This window comes from Leptidea sinapis, chromosome 26 (genome assembly GCF_905404315.1).
Source record: "Leptidea sinapis chromosome 26, ilLepSina1.1, whole genome shotgun sequence".
Taxonomy (NCBI): Eukaryota; Metazoa; Arthropoda; class Insecta; order Lepidoptera; family Pieridae; genus Leptidea; species Leptidea sinapis.
Genome location: NC_066290.1, coordinates 9,616,209 through 9,639,774, shown reverse-complemented (window position 1 = coordinate 9,639,774; position 23,566 = coordinate 9,616,209). Strand labels below are relative to the sequence as shown.

The 23,566-nt window shown below is 40.9% G+C and overlaps 1 protein-coding gene across 3 annotated transcripts in view; it reads right to left on the bottom strand.

Annotated features, from left to right (window-relative positions):
- Positions 1-21,357, bottom strand: part of LOC126972428 (ubiquitin carboxyl-terminal hydrolase 10-like) — a 29,480-nt gene extending 8,123 nt beyond the window's left edge. The window contains exons 1-8 of one of the 3 annotated variants that reach the window (XM_050819159.1): positions 21,196-21,355; positions 21,067-21,085; positions 17,119-17,245; positions 13,859-15,859; positions 8,831-9,026; positions 8,373-8,604; positions 7,178-7,297; positions 5,243-5,410 (exon numbers count right to left, since the gene is read on the bottom strand). In XM_050819159.1, coding sequence (XP_050675116.1) covers positions 5,243-5,410; positions 7,178-7,297; positions 8,373-8,604; positions 8,831-9,026; positions 13,859-15,818 — 2,676 coding nt within the window. In that variant the 5' untranslated portion in view covers positions 15,819-15,859; positions 17,119-17,245; positions 21,067-21,085; positions 21,196-21,355. Of the gene's footprint in view, positions 1-5,242; positions 5,411-7,177; positions 7,298-8,372; positions 8,605-8,830; positions 9,027-13,858; positions 15,860-17,118; positions 17,246-20,829; positions 20,968-21,066; positions 21,086-21,195 lie in introns of those variants that run through there. The other 2 variants (XM_050819158.1, XM_050819160.1) reach the window with 2 other exon arrangements.
- Between the last annotated feature and the right edge of the window lie 2,209 nt (positions 21,358-23,566).

The following is a 23,566-nucleotide window of genomic DNA, read 5'->3' as shown; positions in this document are numbered from 1 at the left end:
CAGTTTTCGCGGTAAGTAGCGAGTGTCGCGACTAGACGAGTGTCACGTTGTTATTTGTTTCCACGATCTTTATAATAATGCCAGCCTATTGCGTGGTTGCGGCTTTGTTTGAATTCGGCTCCATCAAAACAGGAGCTATCGTTTTCTAACTATAAAGTAGCATAATATATAATTTCTCGCGGGGGCGAAAAGCGGCCCATGGAGAGCCGCTTTGCTACGTTGAATGTGGAGGAGTGGATGATAAGGTAGATGAAGTATGTCAGATGATGGATGAACGATCCATAGATATTCTGTGCGTGAATGAAACGAAGAGGAAAGGATGTGATACCACGGTTCATGGTCCCTACACGGCATACTGGTCCGGAGTCCCCCAAACCAGTCGAGGCTGTCAGGGAGTTGGTGTGATTCTTTCCGCTCGAATAGTAGAATGTGTGATAGAGCATGAATGTGTTAGCCCAAGACTCCTCTGGATTAGGTTAAAAGTCGGACTCACTCGCTTGTTTATCCTTGGGGTCTATGCACCGACGGATCTGTGCGGAGGTGGGTCATTAAAAGCCACAAAAGAGAGAGAGGAATTTTGGGACAGTATGAGAGAGGTCTTGAATAAATGCGAAGAAAATGAACGGATCGTGATGTTAGGGGATTTTAATGGGTGGGTTGGAGTAAAGCGTGATGGGTATGAAGGAGTTCTGGGTACGTTTGGGGACGAGAGAGTGAATGAAAATGGGAAAAGCCTGCTTGAAGTATGCTTGGAATGGAATCTTTGCGTGGCCAACACAATGTTTAACCACAAAAAGATCCATTTGTATACAAGAGATGAGAGTGAGTCTAGAAGTATGATTGATTTTGTAATTGTAGATGAAAGACTGAGAAAGAAAGTACTAGATGCTCGGGCATACCGCGGTGTAGGCCTCGACATAGATAACTTCCTGGTCATAGCCCGAATGCGCGGCCTTTTTAAACGTTGGCGACACCGACGAGCTGAGCCTACGAGTGTTTTGGACAGAGTAAGAGTAAAAGTGGAAAATCTACAAGAAAAAGAAAGGAAAGACGAGTATGTAGAGAAACTGAAAGAAAGTTTTAAAGGCATAGAAGAGATAGGTGTGATTGAAGATTTGTGGGAGACATTTAAGAAAGGGGTCGTGAATGTTGCTGTTGAGGTATGCGGGGTAGCTAAAAGAAGGAAAGGAAGAAAGAACTATAATTTGTGGATGGATAAAGAGGTACAAATGGCGGTGCAAGAAAAGAAGAAAGCTTGGTTGGATTGGTTAGCAACAAAAGCTAACCAAAAAGTACAAAAGGCAACGGATGACGAGATAAAGGAAGCAAGAACGAAGTATAAAAGATTGAAATCAGCAGCGAAAGCAGTTGTGTCTAGAAAGAAAGAAGAACGAAAGGCTGATTTTGATAGGAGGCTCACTGAAGATTTCCAGTCAAACATTAAGTTCTTCTGGAAATCCATCAAAACAGCCAGAGGAAAAACGTCTACCTCGGAGCTCAGTATAATCAGGAGTCAAGATGGGAACATTATAAGAGGAGAAGAATGTGTGCTAAAGAGATGGAAAGAGTATTTTGAAAGAGAGGAAGTGCATGAACAACATCCGGCAGCTTCTATTGAAACTAATATAAATGTTGATGAAAGTGAGATAAGCATGGATGAAATAGTGAAAGCATTGAAAAGTATGAGATTAGGTAAAGCTGAAGGGTATGACAGGATTACCGTCGAGATGCTGAGGGCTGGTCAGGGCATAGTGGCTAGCCAGCTGTACCGCCTCTTCAATTTGTGCTGGTGAAATGAGCAAGTACCAGGAGACTGGTGCAAAGCTGTAATCGTGCCATTGTATAAGGGAAATGGGTCACGACAAGACTGCAGAAATTACCGCAGTATAAGCCTTCTCAGCGACGTCGGTAAATTGTATGCAAAAGTGTTGATTGAAAGAGTTGTGAATGAAACAGACGAAAAAATATGGGATGCACAAGCGGGATTTAGAAAGGGAATGGGATGTACGGATCAGGTCTTTTCCTTGCGGTGCATAGCCGAAAAGTTTTTGGCTAAAAACAAAAAGGTCTATTGCGCGTTCGTGGATCTAGAAAAGGCCTATGATAGAGTGGCGAGGAATGAATTGTGGTCAGCATTGTCCACGAGCGGTGTGAGCAGTGTCCTCATACGAGCATTGCAATCTCTTTATAGAGATTCTAGTGCTTGTGTAAGGATAAACGGAGCATACACTGAATGGTTTAATATTGAAAAAGGTGTTAGACAGGGATGTGTAGCGTCACCGTGGCTGTTTAATCTGTTCATGAACAATTGCTTGACAGGTTTAAAAGAGAATGACAGTGGTTTGAGAATGAATGAGTTACTCGTCAAATGTTTTCTCTATGCTGATGACCAAGTATTACTTGCATCTTCAGCCGAGGAGCTGCAAGAGATGGTAACTGCTATGAATGGAGCTTTTGGTAGAAAGGGAATGAAGATGAATGTAAAGAAGACGAAAGTGATGGTGCTTGAAAGAGATGAGGTAGTTACAGACTGCAATATCGTGATTGGAGATGAAAAAATTGAACAGGTGAATGAGTTTGTGTATCTGGGTTCTAAATTTACAAGAGATGGAAAGTATGAGAGTGATATTGAAAGAAGAGTGAATGCAGGAAACATGGTGAATGGAGCTTTGCACTCCTTTATGAACAGTCAGAAGGTGTCTAATAAGGCTCGCTTGGCTGTGCATGAGGGGGTGTTGGTTCCAAAACTCATGTACGGAAGTGAAAGTTGGGTATGGCAGAAGAAACATGAAAGCAGAATAAATGCAGTTGAGATGAGAGCGTTGAGAAGTATGATAGGAGTTACACTGAGTGACAGGATAAGAAATAGTGAGATAAGAAAACGTTGTGGTCTGAAAGAAGATGCTGTGACAAAAATTGAGAAAGGTATGCTGAGATGGTTTGGACATGTCGAGAGAATGAATGAAGAACGATTGACGAAGAAAGTGTATAAGGCCAGTGAAGAGGGCTGCACGGCCTCGGAGCCCGCGGTGTGCGGCGCGCGCGACAGCCGCAGGCGCGTGCGGCCGCGGAAGATGTCGGCCAGCGGCGTGGCCGACATCTGTAATAAGTAGTAGGAGGCGGCCCACCTCGATGTCCAGCTGCAGCGTGAAGAAGGGCTGCACGGCGTCGGAGCCCGCGGTGTGCGGCGCGCGCGACAGCCGCAGGCGCGTGCGGCCGCGGAAGATGTCGGCCAGCGGCGTGGCCGACATCTGTAATAAGTAGTAGGAGGCGGCCCACCTCGATGTCCAGCTGCAGCGTGAAGAAGGGCTGCACGGCGTCGGAGCCCGCGGTGTGCGGCGCGCGCGACAGCCGCAGGCGCGTGCGGCCGCGGAAGATGTCGGCCAGCGGCGTGGCCGACATCTGTAATAAGTAGTAGGAGGCGGCCCACCTCGATGTCCAGCTGCAGCGTGAAGAAGGGCTGCACGGCGTCGGAGCCCGCGGTGTGCGGCGCGCGCGACAGCCGCAGGCGCGTGCGGCCGCGGAAGATGTCGGCCAGCGGCGTGGCCGACATCTGTAATAAGTAGTAGGAGGCGGCCCACCTCGATGTCCAGCTGCAGCGTGAAGAAGGGCTGCACGGCGTCGGAGCCCGCGGTGTGCGGCGCGCGCGACAGCCGCAGGCGCGTGCGGCCGCGGAAGATGTCGGCCAGCGGCGTGGCCGACATCTGTAATAAGTAGTAGGAGGCGGCCCACCTCGATGTCCAGCTGCAGCGTGAAGAAGGGCTGCACGGCGTCGGAGCCCGCGGTGTGCGGCGCGCGCGACAGCCGCAGGCGCGTGCGGCCGCGGAAGATGTCGGCCAGCGGCGTGGCCGACATCTGTAATAAGTAGTAGGAGGCGGCCCACCTCGATGTCCAGCTGCAGCGTGAAGAAGGGCTGCACGGCGTCGGAGCCCGCGGTGTGCGGCGCGCGCGACAGCCGCAGGCGCGTGCGGCCGCGGAAGATGTCGGCCAGCGGCGTGGCCGACATCTGTAATAAGTAGTAGGAGGCGGCCCACCTCGATGTCCAGCTGCAGCGTGAAGAAGGGCTGCACGGCGTCGGAGCCCGCGGTGTGCGGCGCGCGCGACAGCCGCAGGCGCGTGCGGCCGCGGAAGATGTCGGCCAGCGGCGTGGCCGACATCTGTAATAAGTAGTAGGAGGCGGCCCACCTCGATGTCCAGCTGCAGCGTGAAGAAGGGCTGCACGGCGTCGGAGCCCGCGGTGTGCGGCGCGCGCGACAGCCGCAGGCGCGTGCGGCCGCGGAAGATGTCGGCCAGCGGCGTGGCCGACATCTGTAATAAGTAGTAGGAGGCGGCCCACCTCGATGTCCAGCTGCAGCGTGAAGAAGGGCTGCACGGCGTCGGAGCCCGCGGTGTGCGGCGCGCGCGACAGCCGCAGGCGCGTGCGGCCGCGGAAGATGTCGGCCAGCGGCGTGGCCGACATCTGTAATAAGTAGTAGGAGGCGGCCCACCTCGATGTCCAGCTGCAGCGTGAAGAAGGGCTGCACGGCGTCGGAGCCCGCGGTGTGCGGCGCGCGCGACAGCCGCAGGCGCGTGCGGCCGCGGAAGATGTCGGCCAGCGGCGTGGCCGACATCTGTAATAAGTAGTAGGAGGCGGCCCACCTCGATGTCCAGCTGCAGCGTGAAGAAGGGCTGCACGGCGTCGGAGCCCGCGGTGTGCGGCGCGCGCGACAGCCGCAGGCGCGTGCGGCCGCGGAAGATGTCGGCCAGCGGCGTGGCCGACATCTGTAATAAGTAGTAGGAGGCGGCCCACCTCGATGTCCAGCTGCAGCGTGAAGAAGGGCTGCACGGCGTCGGAGCCCGCGGTGTGCGGCGCGCGCGACAGCCGCAGGCGCGTGCGGCCGCGGAAGATGTCGGCCAGCGGCGTGGCCGACATCTGTAATAAGTAGTAGGAGGCGGCCCACCTCGATGTCCAGCTGCAGCGTGAAGAAGGGCTGCACGGCGTCGGAGCCCGCGGTGTGCGGCGCGCGCGACAGCCGCAGGCGCGTGCGGCCGCGGAAGATGTCGGCCAGCGGCGTGGCCGACATCTGTAATAAGTAGTAGGAGGCGGCCCACCTCGATGTCCAGCTGCAGCGTGAAGAAGGGCTGCACGGCGTCGGAGCCCGCGGTGTGCGGCGCGCGCGACAGCCGCAGGCGCGTGCGGCCGCGGAAGATGTCGGCCAGCGGCGTGGCCGACATCTGTAATAAGTAGTAGGAGGCGGCCCACCTCGATGTCCAGCTGCAGCGTGAAGAAGGGCTGCACGGCGTCGGAGCCCGCGGTGTGCGGCGCGCGCGACAGCCGCAGGCGCGTGCGGCCGCGGAAGATGTCGGCCAGCGGCGTGCGGCGCGCGCTCCAGCGACGCTCCACGGCGCCGCGGTTGCGGGGGCCCATCACCTGGCGCACATTATAACAGTGACTCAATAAACATATTTAACTTACTAAAAACTACCTATTAATAGGGTTAAAATCGGTGCACGCCCGCTTGAGATGTTTTGTTCTAGACGAAGCTATCCCGCTCGAAGTCCCGGGTGGCGAGTGTGGCTACCTGCTATAACATTTGACTCTACACCGACTTCCTTCGAAACCTATCAATAGGTAGTTTTTAGTCAAGTTTGTACAAGAGGTGTATTAAATTAAATCCTTATTAAGTTAAATTTTTGAAGTCAGTTTTTAAACGTAGTTTTTTTTACCGTTTAATGTCTGCATTACATTTTTCTGTAAACTACAGTAAGAATTTTTAAAGATTACATCAGGTAAACTATAAGAATTCGGTGCTTTTTGTTATCATGTGTTAAATAGATTTTTTTAAGTAACTATGGGAAGGCCCACGTGAGGTGCCGCGTGCCTTAAGAAATATAGATCCCAATAAACAGGAATGGAAAAAAGGAATCCATTCCAAAAAATGCTGTTCGAAACTCTATTTCACATTCTTGTGAGACAGTGGAATATAGTGAAGAACGTTTGTTAGCTTTAAATGACAGGTAGCCTAAAACCCGCTTTCGGAACACAGATTAATACTATATAGTAAAATATTATAATCAACCAAAAAAATGAAAACTCCTAAAAAGCCGAACATAAATTATATAATCCACGTCAACAAAAATATTCATAAAAAATGCTCATGAAATGAAAACTACGGGGCGAAACTATGTCAATTTTTTACGGGACTAAATGGCAAACATTCTGCATCTAACTAAAGATCAATCATGTAAACCGGAACATAAATCTCAGCGTAATCGATGTACATACATAAAAAAATACCGATCGAATTGAGAACCTCCTCATTTGGAAGTTGGTTAAAAATTTCATTTCCTACCTAATGCAATAAACAGAGTGATTGATATCCAAGGGATGGGAATCGCAAAAAGGGGAGAGACCGTTTAGAAGATGAGCAAACGATATCAAGGCAGTAGGCAATACAAATACATGGACGAGGACAGCAAAAGACCAGAGAAGGTGGAAAGAGTTGGAGGAGGCCGTTGCCAAAAGGCAAAAACAGACAGGGAAACGAACGAATAATACAATATATTAAGAGTAAAAGTTAAATTTAAAAGTAAAAATTAGGTTTGTAGTCAGTTAAGCACTGTCTGCATAAATGCTATTTTGTTAATACTACCTACTCCAGGGTTTATGACACACATATTTCAACAATGTATCACTGACACTTGAGTGTAGCTCAAGACCCACGCTCGCTGTATGCGTATTATTTTACGAGGAGCATAAGAGTGAATCAATGACAATCTTGTACCTGAAAGCTATTGAAACAATCTATAATACTAATAACGAATTTTTTGTACTGTATTATTATTTTATTTTATTCAAAAATTATTATTAAAAAATTATTGGTATTGATTACTTTTTATGGGATAATAATTAGCTTTATATGTTCAAATCTACAATATACATGTTTTTTAGTACGACATTTAGAAAGATGCTCACGAAGTTCACACATACTTTCATAAAATTCGTGAAAGTGTGACAGATTACATTCAAATTTATAATATTAGTATAGAAATGTTGAAGTTTAAAAAAATCGACAATAAGTCCAATCAACTAAACACTAAAGTGAGTTTTTCCAGACATATCTTGTTAAATAAATAATTGAAGTTGAAGGTGTATTTATGAATTTATTACAAAAATGTAATGTTACATATTTGATACCTTCCACTCATCATCATCTTCATCATCTTCTACAGGAGCTTGCTCCGGAGCCACAACACCATTTTGTTTCCCATCCTTGCTATCCTTGGGCTGTTCATCGGGTGCAACCAACTTTATAAGCTGTAATAACAAATAATGCATTGATAACTAATTACTTTTTATTTTAAATTTATAGAAAAGGGACTCATTAGTAACGTGAGGCGTTTGGGGGCCAAGGGTCGAGCCAAGGCTAATCTCATGGGTCTTAATTATTAGTTTTAAAATGGAAGAATAACACATAATTGTTTTTTAAATTAAGCAGATGCAAAACCAAACATAAATATATGAACAAGTTTAAATTTGGAAAAAAACTGTGGAGGTAGCGGAGGAGGAGAGGGTCGTAAATTGCCAAAAAGTGGTACTGGCACACCTATTACAAGTGGCGCAATTCTACCATGTACGTATGATAAAACAAATAGTGAGTCAACTGGTTGCGGTACGTACCCGCGCTGTCTGCGGACGTACTCGTGTTTGGTGTGGCATGGCATAGGAACCTATGCTACAACGCGAAATTGAATTTTTTTATCAAATTAGTATTATGTGAGTCATCTGTCAACATTTAATAGCAAGTATTTGTGACAGCCCTTGCATTTTTTAGACACTAGATGTGGAGACAATAGACGCAAGAGCAAGAGAGAAGAACATATCTAACGGAGATTCAGTAAGATAGAAAAACTACTGGGCCTAACTATGTAAAATTTTTATGGGACCAAATGGCATCTATTTCGCATCAAACAATATAAGGATTACGTAAATCGGATCATAAATCTCAGAGTAATCGGTGTACATATGTACATAAAAAAAATACCGATCGAATTGATAACCACCTCCTTTTCGAAGTCGGTTAAAAAGGTAAGCGAATACATTGTTACTGTGAACGATTTTTATATACAAGTATTAAACAGACAACCACACTTGAAACTAGCTCCTTCTTATTTGGAATATTAAACTAGCTAACACATATATCAACAAACTAAAGTGAGTCCCGCAGTATCGGGTTGTAAGATCGTCTGTACTCTATGCAATAGTATATTATAAATAAATGGTCGAGACAGTGTTGTAGGTACAGAACTAAATATTAAACAAATGTAAAAAGTAATAATGTAACAAACACGCCCACTATCAATAATTTTGTAAGTATGCTAAAAAAACGTACCTCAAGCATTTCATCATTGAGAGAGTTTAGTAAGCATCCGAGGAACTCTTCGGCATCCTCCTGCCTTCCCTCTTGGGAGCCGGGAAATGGTCTCAAAGCCCTCAGCACTCTGAGACCAGTGGAGCCATCTAGTGGTGGCCCTGCAGGTACTGAAACTGTGCTATTGGTGGTATCACCACGGCCACGACGGGTGGTGGCCGTTAGGGGACTGAATTCGTAACATAGCTCCACCCTTGAAAACAGATAAACAAGGTTTAATAAAAAAGCTAGTTTAACTGATATGAGCAAAATATTTAAACCAGCAGGCAGGAAATTAAAATATTTAGCTAGTGAACATACGTAAGATCAGTTTTAAGTGTTTTGCGAGATCTGCCCTTTAGTTTTTGGGTATCGATATTCAAAATGTGAATGACTTGTACAATTGAATCTACACTGTTTAGTTATATTTGTACACTTACATAGAATCAATAACTGGTGTGCTTGATTTGCCTCGTCTGGTTTGGTATGGAAGTGCTTTCAGCATATTGTAGAATGGTGGGCAGGCAATGAGAGCTTGCAAGATTGCATTTACATAACAGTAGTTAGACCTGTTTGTTAGACCACGAGGTAGCAATGATACTGGCTTGTTGTCCAACTGGTATTTTGCAAGGAATTCTGGAACGTAGACATATATTCTATAGATATAATAAATAAATGTATCTTTTTTTATGACAATAAGAGACGAGACGAGCAGCTCGTTCAGATGACGGTAATTGATACACCCTGCCCATTACAATGCAGTGCCCACTCAGTGGCACTACAATTGCGCTCGTAACCTTGAGACAAGATGTTAAGTCTCATTTGCCCAGTAATTTCACTACCTACAGCGGCGTGCATTGGTTTTCCAGCGCGGTAGGCACTGGAAGCCTAACTCGTAGTCGAAGTCGTAGTTGCGATTAATATTTAAAAATTTAGTTCCTGTTAATAATAATCCTTAATGTTATAAGGACAAATGTTCGATGACAAAAGTTCACTTAAAAACATTTTTCCGCCGGTCTGTCAGATTGATTGTGTTTTAGCAAGATTTGTAAAATTATTCAAGTCACCGTAACCAGTATCATTCCACACAATCTTCGTTGTAGAAAATAAACAGCAAGGAAAGCAGAACAATAAATGGGAATGGCGGAATCCAGGTAGCCAAGTGTATTTTTCGTAATACTTGATATTGAAAAATCTCATAGTTATACCTTTTTGTTGAGTTAAACTAATATTTGGCATTGGTCTATTAAGAGAAACAATTTTTATTTTATCTACGAACGAAAATTATGCAAAAGGATACGTACCTAATTTCAGTAAACAAATCGTATTTTCGCCACAATCGCGACACTGGAATTTCTCCATTATATTTTAATTCCTTACTAGTTACCTATTTTAAACACAAAACACACAGCAACATCTTTTTTGTCCAATACAAACACTAAATATAATTAACAATAAACAAATCAACACAAAACAAATGTAGTTAGCAATTCACGCCAGTGATATAGTACACAAAAACACAACAACTAAAAAAATGGCGCTGTCATTGTTGATTTCTGAACAATTTAGTTTTATTTCCCGAAATGTCACATTTTATATCTCACAATCATGAATCACGTCAACACTCTTATGAGAGCGCAATAAGGTTGAAACTCAGACACTAAGCGAACGAGACACGTCATAATAAATACTCATAAATCATAATGTAGGTATAATTTCTTTCGTTGGTTCAATCCGTGACAGCTGCAGTTGTCAGTTCCAACTGTCATAAGCTTGCCTACCCAGGACGTGCCAAAGATGTCAAATTGCGATGGTCATATTTAAGAACGATATAACTAAAAAAAAAAAAAAAACTTTTCACTTCTGTCATCATACGACTTCGCTTGGGATTTGTCTGTTCCCCAGTATTTTTGGCCAAGATCCGGGTAAGGGACCATTCTATATGTGAATGTGGCCTTGAGGAAGGTAATCTTGAACATATTTTTTTCTATTGCCCTAAATTGTCAATATGACCATCTACCGAAGGATATCCCTCGCCCCATCAACATACCTTTTCTTCTTACTTTATGCCATTTCTATGCTTCTATTAGGCACATTCACATATTTCTCCCTTAAATTTAGATTAGATACTAACAAGGTAGTTAATATTATGGGTGTTTATTAATAACCGTACTAACTCTTGTTGCCTATTCTTCAGTTCACAAAAAAAAACACAGCTATATCAACCGATCATTTCCTTTTAATCAGCTCTTTATATACCTCAATCAGCTAAATTAAATTAAAAATCTCTTCACAGTGACGTTGGCCGAATCGTTGACATTCAGCCGACGGAGCCATTTAATATAAAAAAAAAGAACGATATACATAGTATATTTTTTGCTGTGGTCGTATAACCTTGAGAAATAAATTTTGTTATAGAAATTGAACGTATTCTACTAGCCTTGAGTAGGCATTATCGGAACTGCCTTCTATAGGTATTTAGTATATCGCGTATCGAAAAATTTACTGGTTGGGTTTTTTTTTTGTAAGTCTCACATGTATCGAGTTATCGCAGCGTAAAGATGAAAATTTGTTTACAAAATCGTCAAATTAGTTCGACTTGGTAAGTTTCGAAAGAAGAAATAAAATTATATCATTTTATTTATAACCGATAAATATAATAACATTATATTTGTTAGATTGGTTGTCTCAGCACCCCCCCTTTCCTAAAATTGATTCCATTTTTTCCATAAGTTCTGGAGTGGTGGGGGATAAAAATATAAACTGTTATTTGTCCAGAGAAAAAGGTATCGAGTCCGTGTCGAACATGATTACCACTTACGACAATTACGAGTCCATAAAATTCAAACGAAAAGACAGGGTCATCCCATTGATAGCAGTCAACAACAGCATAAAAGTCGGCGAAGAAACAATTATTACCATCGACCCATTGATGTTATTTCAGAGAACGTGTATTGCAAAGAAATCCGACGAAGAGATGAAGGATTACCTTGAATTCGAACTTGCCCCATTTCCGTTGTCACTTTTTTCGGAAGAAGGAATGCGCAAAGTCAGGAACTCATCGTTATACGCTATTGTTACACCACTTCAAGAAGGTGTGGAACTCGGACCTAACACAATTAATGCTGTGGATGGAGGGTATCTTCTACACAAGGTTGTATGGCATCTTAATGATTGTTTTGGGTCAATTTATGAAAAGTATGTTCATTAAGTACAAAATCACTATGGTTCACAAGCAGTCATTGTTATCGATGGTTATCCATTTGATGATTGCAAAAAAAAAGAACCAAGAGTGCAGAAAGATGTCGATCGAAAAATCAGATGCCTGCGACTGTTCTTTTCGATGAAACAATGTCAGCTCAAGTTTCGCTAGAACCATTTTTAAGCAATGAAATAAACATGGCCGTTTGATTCCGTTGCTAACAAAAAAAATTACAAGCTGCTATTACAGTTAATTAGGCCGTGGAAGATGCAGATGTTTTGATTATCAAAACAGCAATTTCCCTCTGCTCAACTTTCGATGCTGTTTTCGTCATTGGTGAAAACGTTGATCTTCTAGTTTTGCTGACAGCATTAGCGCCATCCCAAACTAAACCTGGGAAGGGTGACACTGCTGAAAGACTGTATTCTGCGAATAATTTGAAACATGAAGAAGCAGCTAAAAACATCTTGTTTCTATATGTGTTTAGTGGCTGCGACACGACATCGTCCCTCTTCAAGCAAGGAAAAACGAAATTTCGTTCGCTTGTATAGAAAAACACAAAACTCAATGACATTATTAGCATCTTCAGAGATCAAGATGCTCAAAAAGAACACATTGCAGATGCTGGAGCACGCTTTCTCATTGCTTTGTATGGTGGCAACATGGAAAAGGAAACCTTGGAAGAAGTTCGCTACCAACGTTTCGTGAAAGCAACAATAAAAAGCAAACCCAATCTTGCAACTTTACCCCCAACGATGGATGCTGCACGACATCATGCGTTTAGGACATATCGCCAGGTTCAGAAATGGTACGGAATCCAAAAAAAATCCGGAAGACTGGGGTTGGAAACTTGGCAGCAACGGGCTTACTCCATTAACAATGACAGTCACCAGCATGCAAATGCAAAAAAGGATGCGGTGGAGCATGTAGCTGCAAGAAAGATGGGTTGAAGTGCTCTATTGTGTGCGAATTTTGTATGTGAATTATGCGAGAATGCACCAGAAGTTATTATCGAGATTGAGGACGAAGATGACACAATATCAATGGAAGCTAAAAATACAGACAATGAGTTAAAAGATAAAATTGAGGATGGAAACAATAATGAAGACATAGACATCAACCGACCGACATCAAACATGAGAAAAAATTATATAATATTAAACTATTAATTTTTTTTATATTAAAGAGGGGGCAAACGGGTAAGAGGCTAACGGGATGGGGAGAGGTGAGGCAACCGCCCATGGACATCCGCAACAACAGGTGTGTCAAGCAATGCGTTGCCGGCCTTTAAGGTGGGAGTATGCTTTTTTCTTAGGGAAAACCGCAGCCGGTAATTGATTCCACAGAGACCTTCGAAAAAATAAATCGTAATAATTGGAAAATTGACGATTTTGTAAACAAATTTTCATCTTTACGTTGCTATAACTCGATACATGTGAGACTTACAAAAAAAATGATAGAACAAAAAACATGTGAAATTTTGTTCTCTAAAAGTTTGCATTGGATATTTTTAGTTGTAGGATCAGCTGTTGAGGTATTATATTGAAAAAACAAAATAAAACAGATTTTAGCACCTTTCATCCAAGATGGCGGCTCGAGTACAAAACTAAACGACTACATAATAATACACGATAATATTAAAAAATTAGAACTACACCACCTTTTTGTAGGGCAAAAATCCTCACTGACACTATTACTACTCTTGGCTACTTTTAAGAAAACTTTTAATTGTTACCCAACCAACAGTGGGTGGCCATTCAATTATCATAAAATTTATGATTGTGCTTACATAATATTACTAGCTGACCCGGCAAACGTTGTTTTGCCATATAAAGTATAATTCACGCGATAGTTTTATAAGTAATAAAATATTGCCTTTATTATAGCCTGTACATCATTTTGTTCTATTGTCAATAGTTTTTGCAGCGCACGCAAAAATAGGTTTTCGATTTTACACCTTGTGTTACAAAATAGCAATTTTATTACGGATCCCTAATTTTGAAAAAAAAAACATAGCCTATAGCCTTCCTCGATAAATGGACTACCCAACACTGAAAGAATCATTCAAATCGGACCAGTAGTACCAGAGATTAGCGCGTTCAAACAAACAAACACTGCAGCTTTATAATATTATAAGTATAGATAACAAATATGTATCTCAATATTATTAAATAGTGATTATATAGTAAAAATAATACGCTAAATGAACTAAATCTTTTAAAAAACATAAAGAAACTAAAAAATATCAAAATGTCTACATACATACCTCCCATTCTATATGAATTAGGGTCGTCAGTAAATGGTGAAGGCTGTATAGGACCTGCAGGAGTTGATTCCTTCTGAATTAGAACTTCTTTTGTCTCAGTACTGGGCTGTGCAGTGGCTGGCTTGGCAGCAGTTGTACAAGTACTTGTGATACTGACAGCATTCACCGAAGTCTTCTCAGAATAAGAAACAATTGTGGCCTGGCTGACAGTCGTAGCCGCAGGCTTTGGCTTTTCTACACCAGTTTGTAACGGTGAGGCATCAAAAGGGGGCACCTTAGCAACTGGTTTTTGGATACTGGGTGCCACTGGAACTGATGTAGTGGGACTCGGGGGCTGTTCTTCAGTAGTCACAGAAGGAGGGGATGTTGTGGTCACAATGCTTGTTTTGCTGGAGAAAAGACTTGCCCACGATTTTCCAGCTGGTTGTGGTTGTTGAACTACTGGGGCAGGGGTTGGGGCTGGTTCACCTCTATTTCTGGGAGTGGGCGGAGGAGGAAAGTCTGATGCTGTGGGTGCTGGTGGAGGAGGTTGAGGCACCGGCGGAGGCTCAGGCACTGCGGCAAGTTTACGGGAATGGGCGAAGGGAGACTTATTTGTAACAATAAGTGGAGTCCCTTGTGAGTGTAAAGTGATAGATATCGGCATTGGTGCCTTGCTCGGCGGCAGAGGTGGCTCACGCTTCACATGTTCAATATTTACATTCTTTTCTGCGTCAGGAATCTCATTTGCAGGAGAACGATTTGTTAGCCCGTCTCTTTTCTGCCTATTGCCGAATGGAGCTTTGGCAGTAGAAGCTGCTGGTTGTACTGGTACAGAAGTGGGCAACTGTTGTTTTGGTGTCTGCTTACTAGCGGAAAATGGCGCTGCTGGTCCTTTAGCGGTTTTATTCACTGGAGCTACTTTAGAAGTTTGAGCGTTACTTGATGCATTCGCGGGATATGTCTTCGTTACGCTTTGTGCTTGATGCGCATCTTGAACTTTATTCTCTGATGTCCATGCAGGTTTTGCAGGGTCAGTCTTAATAGTTGGCGAAACTTTCTCGCTAGATATCGTGGGAGTTTTTGAAGTAGGATCACTTGGTGATTGTTCTTGCTTAGGGCTACTAGCACCTTTATTGATTTTAAGTTCTTTGAGAGGCAGTGATTCAACAGAACCTGAAGTCGTCGCCGTTACATTAGATGTCACTGGAGTTTTTTGATCTTGATTTTTATCTGGTGCAAAGTTTTTACTCTGATTTTGTCCCTGAACAAAGTTTTTGGCATGAACATTAAATTGATGTGGCGCTGATTGGTGGGGCGGCATTTGCTGAGGGATGGGCATTTGGACAGGATGGGGGGGCGGAGGGACGAACATGGGCGGCATATACTCCACTCCGCCCTCGACTGGAGGACAGTACGGCGGAGCTCCATAGTGGGCATTTGCATAATAAGCTTCAACAGCCTCTTGTTCCATCATGACCTCTTGTGAATATTCATCTGGTCCTTTTTCAGGTGTTTCACCTTCCACCGGCATGGGATATTCCTGATAGTATGGCGGGTACGGGTAAGGTCCATAGACTAAGGGTTGATACATCGGCAAGTGGTACAACGGGGCTCCCTGGGCTTGAGCGGCGGAATAGTACTGCTGGTACGGGACATAGTACGGCGGCGGCTGTCGCTGCGGCGGCGAAGGGGGGCGCTTGTTGCCGCGTCTGTCTCGGCGATGGTTGCGAGGAGGTCTGTCGACTTGCTGCTGAGGAGGAGGGACGTACTGGGGCTGCGGCGGCTGGTAGTACTGTCCCATGTAGCCGTGCACGTTCACGTTGGCGGTGACCTGGCTGACGTAGACGTTGGGCGGGGCCACGGGCCACTGGTGGTGCGGCGCCGGGTACGACGCCTGCTGCGCGTACGGCGGCGGGGCGGCCGGCGGGGCGGGCGGCGGGGCGGCCGGCGCGCCCCGCGGCGGCGAGTGGGGCGCCATGCGGGGCGCGCGGCCGGGGCTGGACGAGCACGAGGACACGTCTGGTGGGGCAAGTAAGTGTGCTGAGAGATACGACAAGTGGAGCAGGACGTTCGGCTGATGGTCATTGATCCGCCCTGCCCATTACAATGCAGTACTACTCAGGATTCTTGAAAAATCCCAAAAATTCTGAATGGCACTACGACTGCGCTCGTCCCCTGGAGACTTAAGATGTTAAGTCTCATTTGCCCAGTAATTTCACTAGCTACTGCGCCAATCAGACCGAAACACAGTAATGTTTACACATTACTATTTACGGCAGAAATAGGCACTTGTGGTACCCATAATCTAGCCAGCATTCTGTGCAAAGAAGCAACTGGTAAAACTAGACAGGTACTTTGGTAATAATTGAGATTGTGTGTTAGATTCAATTTAAGATTCATAGTAATTAAATGTCCGAGATTTATGCATTATTGTTAAGTGTCTTCTAGTTTTTATAAGTTGTTTTAATATCCTAAATATAGGATGATAGAAAAGCGATCACTTAATGGTATTGTAGTACCTATATATGGCCATAACAACAATTATTTTGAGTTAAGAATAGTGAAAAATATAACTTTTCAGCAATATCTGCACAAAAAGAAATATAATATATATAATTAAATACAATATACAAACAATAGTAAATCTTACTTATATGTAATACTTTGTGACACAGTAATAATATGGTTAATATTATAATAGTAAACTAGAACTATAATATAGCTTCTTGCATCACATATGTTTTTAGCGTATATCTTATTATATCCGTTAAAGATTCACAATCCAATATATAAAACTCGCGTTAGTTACTTTAATAACAACACTTGTGTATTATGACACCCCAATCAAGATATGTTGATCCTCAATGTAAATTGTATATATGATGCAAATGGAGCTCTCTCAATTTAAGAGGGTTATAAAAAATTTCTTAATTGTTTATTTACAGACAAGATTTTTTTAACTAATAAACATTAATAATGTAAATAGCCCATCTCTTAAATTCATTTCAAATTCTCATTTTAATGTGGCAGACTATAATTTTTTTTAATTTATGCAAGTATGACATGCTTTGAACACCTTGATAATTTGGAGTCTCTAAAATATATGCAAGTAAAGAATTTTCTGATTGAGAAAGTGCATGTTTCTATTGATAACATGTTTGAGCAAAGTGATACAATCCTTATGTTCAATGGAGATAATTTTAAATAAGCTTCATATTTTTTAATATTATAATTGTTTGTAGTTTGTACAAAGTAAGTAACAGACCAAACTAATTTACCTGTAGTATGTTCTGTCCAACTGCTCTGTTCAGTGGACACCGAACTGGTTGTGTTGTCAAAGAGGGCACACTGCAAGCTGCTCAACTCTGCTTCCTTTACATCTGTTAAGTCTAGGAACTCATATTCCTGAAACATACCACTCCTATTTAACAAATTTTTGTAATTGGATCTTCAAATAAACCACATCCAAACCCCTAAACAATACATCAACAAGCCACCTCCAACCCATACATACACTTTTACAATTCAATATTTTTATACATTCATATAAAAAGCTGAAAGACAATCACCTAAAATATGCTTTCCTTTTTATTTATACATGCATATCAAGGCATTTTCATCATGTATGTTTTCCTGACAGTGTAAATAAATAAATTTTGAGGACACCAAAAAATTAAATGTTATCTATCCACCAACCAGACTCTTTTCAGAAATGTGTGTATTAAGTTAAAGCCAAATATGAAATTCTTATTAATTATGGCTTCTTTGGAGCTTTCAAATCAAGTCAACACATTTAAAAATTAAGGACATTGACACTGTGCGGGGCTCCTAATAATTGGGTCTATTGTGTGTATAAATTAGGTGTGTGAATGTGTACAAAGTAAAATGAAGTTATACACAGTAAAAATTTCCATCAAGTGATCAATTGAAAGATAAAGGTACTCCACCTGCAATACTGGGACAACATGTAGGATTGCAGGCAAATTAGCATAACCCTGTACCAACTCACATTTCAGCATTGCAATCAGCCACATGTCTTGAAAACTTTAGACAGGCAGACAGCCAGCTTTTCAGAGGCAGAAGAATAGCCAATATTTTGCTGGAGTGCAGGTAAGTGGAAAACTAAAGGTACTAGCACCTGGCCTCACACCAGGTGTTCTTTGGAAAGTATTCAGAAGTCAATAAGATGGGTAACTTCCTGAAAAAGCTTCGCTTGTAGGAGTACCCTCTTCTGCAAAAAGAGGTGCCTAAGACATTGAATTGAACCTGAAGAAGTTAGTTGGTGTTTTATAATTGGTTAAACTAAGCTGTAGTTTTAGAATTTGCATAGAACCCCTGGGGTGTGTAAAGTAAAGTGTGGGTGATATTTATGTTTCTTTTTTCAATTATTTATGTTATAAAGGAGGTGTCTTATCATATAGATTTCTGTGTTTGGTGACTTTCACACTAATAAGGTATGTAAATAGCTATTTAGAATTTATTTCAGAAACTTGCGATACTATATATATACATATATATATTATACTATTCTACCAAACTGGGCAAGCATTTTATGGGCAGTTATTCTCATGTTTCACATCTTATATTTGTCTCTAAAACCCCACTAAAATAAATATTTCTTAATTTAAAACAAGAATTAAGACATTATTGCATCAACAGTTTCTTATTTGTATTATAATCAGGCTAAGAAATAAAATACTTATAGATTTAGAATTAGATAAACCTTAAAAAAGTTAGAAGGGACCTATTGGTATAGGATCTAACATTGGATTTGGACAATAGGAAAACATTAGGTTAACAATAATAATAATAATGTAACTTTTACGCAAAAATCTAATGTAAAAACACATTTACAGTTACACACATTTTAAGACTTTAAAAGTGTTTTATCTAAATGACTCTTTATTTCTTTATCATGTAGGCATGATCATTCACATTATGACAATGGTACAGTCTTTACACCTTTGCAGCCAGTCATATAGTAGGTATGATCCCTCATGGACCTACTATAATTATATAATGATGTGTTGTTGTAACTACCTGAATAAATAAATGAACAAATAATATTACAAATTGCTACAAATTAATAGTTGATTAAAACTCTTGAGAAATGAAATATCGAGTCCACTTTTTTATAAGTTTCAGAGTTGTTAATAAATTTTCCTATTGTATCTCCATAACCCAGGTGTACACGTAATTTAAAAAAAAAAATATTTTGTCATTAATAAAAAACATCAAAATCACAGTGAGAATGCAAATCCAGAATGACAAGTTGTATGCAACACCCACATGTGTATATAGAGATAGGGTGTGAGTGAGAACCATATATTGGAATTCTAGATTATTTTCTTTATTTTTATGTGGTGTGCCATTCATAGTACTATTGCTATAAAAAGAAGGTATCATCATGGCCCCATTCTTCAAAGTCTGTGGTGTCCTCTCCTCTGTATGGCACAGTGTATAAGGTTATAAAATGACCCTCTATACAGAATATTATACTGTAAACAAGTACACAAGCTACAAAACTGTAGGGCCAGGCAACAGTAACACTAATAACTCTTGTTCCATGCTATATCATTCATTTATTGTTTTAATTTAGCATCTTATAAGTAGATTTAATAGTTATTTAGTTTTTGTTTTGACCTAAAGTTTATGTAAATGTTAGTTATTTAATATTTGACAATAGTACTTTTTGTATTATATTGATCAATTGTGGGGTGCCTTGCTGATGCTTCTTAACATATGCAGTTTCTTGAATTAGTGCTATTCTCAAAATTTTTTAATGACCTGCTTTGATAAAATTATTTGGTACACTATAAAATGTAATTTCATAAGTATGAAGTTTTCCGTTGTCACTTTTATAGTGCATCAGAGTAAGTTTGGATACAGGTTACATTCTGATAACTCAATTGTATCTGTGTCACACCAAACACAATCCAGCACAGATCAAAAGACATGAACAAAATAGAGGAGATAAACAAAATTGTATTCAAACATACCCTGTTGTTACTTATATAAAAAGGTAGTGTGATTACAATATAATTTTCAATGATTAGGACACATCATCATTATACAATTTATTACTTAATTATATTAAATTTCTATAATGGAAGATAGTTCCTTGTCTCATGAAGATTTTAAGGATTATAATTATACTCAAACAAAATCCTATTATTACTCTGTCAACAGACTACCTTAAAAACCAAATTAGTTAGAAAAGCATGGCTTACTTACATAGAATTTTGTCTAACATACAAACTTATTATCACAATTAACTTCCTGTTTGCTGGCATGAGGCCACCCTGTAGTACGATGTTAAGAAGTTAGCACGCAAGACATTAATTACACACTTGAAAATGTGCAGCACATTAATTGAATTTTGCATATATATATATTAAATGCCACTCCTAGTCATTTATCTTTATCAGTGTAAGTTCAATGACAAGTTGAGTCAGGGTCCTTTTGTATAAGATGTCAACAAAATGATTCTTTATTTTTTGTAACAATAAAAAAAAGTGTACTGTTAAGAGATAATCATGAACTTACTTTCTAAACATTTTAAAACTTTGTCAAGACTAAAATCTATCTAGAAGAGTATCTGACAAGTGTAAGTATTTGGAATTCCATTACATACATAATTGCAACTAAAAAAAACACTACAGATACATGAATTAGGTATTTGAAATTATAATTATTTTTAATATGATTTCTACAACTTGCCAACCTTGAATTAAAGAAAAAGAATGACAGACAATTATTATTATGAACTTAGGACTGCTGTCAAATTTAGAGGTTATACAAGATCCCGAAAAATGTGAGACAAATATTACGTCTAAATACATATTGTACAATTGTAAAAGCAGATTTTTCATGCAACACAAGTAATCCGGTATACTTTTATAATAGGTAGATAATACACACACCAATACTTCTAATTAAGCACATGTGCTCAGTTAAAATGATGCAATGAAAAAGTGAAAATGACATACCTAGAATCAACGTTTACAGACATTTTCCAACGCAATCACCATGATTTAAAGCATTTATTTTCACCATCTACTTCTCTCTCGCAATTAATTATAAGCTTGGAAATGTGCGGAACATTTGGAGGACTTTAAAATGGCGTAACAACGCTCAGTTGCCGGGTGCCAATATTGACAAATCAACAAATATGGATTTATGGATAAACCAGATAAGAATCATATATTGATACTATCAAGACTTACCTCCCACGTGCACACATTTCTGGAAAGAGATATTTTTTCTAATATAATGGCCAGTTTCAATATCACCAAAACAAGAAACAAAAGCCAAACAAAAATAAAACTATATTGCTGATGTTATATAATGCTTACCGTTTTCATCAAATCCATGGCCTTTTACAGAACACCATCACGAAATTTAATACTGTAATTTCACACAAATAAAAATTTATCGGCTTCCTAGAATAAAAATCTTAGAATGGGAACAACGTCGAGGCCATGCAGCAAAGAGTACTCAGTACTCACGTCTCCGGACCTTTTAGGCAAAAGTGACACAACAGGATGTGACAAAATCCGCGCCATTCAATTTCAACTTCAACGACCAATCAAAAAGCTTGTTTTGTTTCGAGACCATAAATAATATAGAATCCAAGTCCGTTTTGAATATACAAACCACACTGAGTACTGAACATAGAAATAAATATAAAATAGAGTTCTAACGACATTACAAAGGTTTTTAACTCATACGCCTAACGGGTCTGGTAATCTAGTATGTTGAAACTGATTTTTATATTTTTTTATACTTTATTTTTCAATGTAGATGAGTTTTTTTCAGCTTAGATTGTAGCTGTACCTACAACCAATAATATCAATTAATACAAATGTCTAATAGCTAACTTGTAAGGTAGCATTATAGATCGTAGAAATAGTAATCGTGCATAATAACTGTAATAAGCGTATGCCGAAAGATTCGTTCTGAAAAGAACATTTTATTTTATATAACGTAATATTAGCTCTGATAAGAACATTTTATTTTGTATAACGTAATATTAGCTCTGAAAAGAACCATTTCATGATGCTGTACATCAACTCATAGAATCATACAGATCTCTCGACGATCGCAGACATACTCACGTGATCAGTCATATGCTCCGCGTTATACAACCGCAAAGCAAGGCCGAGCGGACTCGACTGACGAGTGAAGCGTCGGGGGTCGATCGCTATTCATGCAATTTTAATCAAAGAGCAATAGCGTAGGTGCGGAATGCTCATTGACATCGTATGATCGAGCTTCGACGCGAGTTTTCACAAACTGCGATAGTATTAGTTTTAGAGCGAGATAGAACACATAATATTATTCTCAAATCTTATTGAATGAAACTTTTTACTATTGGTTTAAATGTAAGCTTTAGTATTGGTGTGTATTTTCTGAACTTGTTAATTTTTTTATTAAGTAACGATTGTAATTGGGTAACTAGTTTTAAGGATTTTGTATATATATCGTGTAACCTTTTAATAAATATGTCTTCCATATATCTTCCACATATTCCTCACAGTCAAGCAGTTGTTTTATTTAATCGCCAAACGCTCAGTCTCTAAAAGATGAATAATTCGGAGTTGCCTGAATTTTAAAACGAAAGAGAAGAAGTCTTTAACTTCCTTTCTTTAATAACACATCCTGAATTATGTTAACCGATTGAGAACTGAGATCAAAAATAGCGTCTTTTCATAAGTATTATTAGTACCATAAATTTTCACCCGCAAAGACTACGCAACAACAGTCGCGGGGCGTCTCCTAAGGAGACTCGAACCTCAGACCGGCTGTGTGCTTGTGGGAAGGAGAGAGAATGAAAATCAAAATGAAGATGAAATAAAGATGAAAAGATGAGAAGAACACACTCGCCGGCGAGTGTGGTGATGTTTAGTGTAATGTATGTAAGTGTGTGTGTATGTGTTTATGATTGTATGTATGTATGTTTGTATGTGTGTAAGTAGTGTAAATGTTAGTGTGCATGTATGTTTGTGTTTGTGTCTGTTTGTGGAGTGTGTTTGTGATTGTGTAAGTGGTGTATGTCAGTCCGTCAGTCAGTCCGTGTGTGAGTGAGTGTAGTGAAACGATTACAGGGCGAGGACTAACGTCTCGTCGGGTATCAAAACAATGTGTGGTGTATCTAGGGTGCGGGCCGCTGGCCATCGTCAGAGTGACGAGTGCCAGTGGTTTGCGGTGGTTGACCGCGCCTACGCCTGCGAAGGCGGTGTGTGCGTGTCTGTGTCGGTGTTTGTGTGGGTGTCGCGTTCGCGATGGTGATGTCGTCATCCGGGTCTACTGTTACGTGTCTGGGACGTCTTATTGGGTTGAGACTATGGTGAAGGGGGGTGTACCCGCATGCCTTCCTAACCAAGATGTTGGGATCTCTTTAAAGTGTTGAGCTATCGTCGGAAGCTCTAGGTCGCGGTCAACGTTTCGGATGAACCACGGGGCTCCGGTTGCCATACGCGTGAATTTATTTTGAACTACTTGCAAACGACGTAAGTAGCTCGGTCGGGTGTGCGCGAAAACGACGCTTGCGTATGACAGTATGGGCCGTACGATGGTTTTGTACAGCGTCACTTTGTGTTTGAGCGGAAGTTTGCTTCGCCCACACACAAGTGGATAAAGGCGACTGAGGACAAATCGGGCTCTATTGCATACCGTATCAATATGTTTCTTGAAGTTCATATTGCTGTTGAACGTGACTCCTAA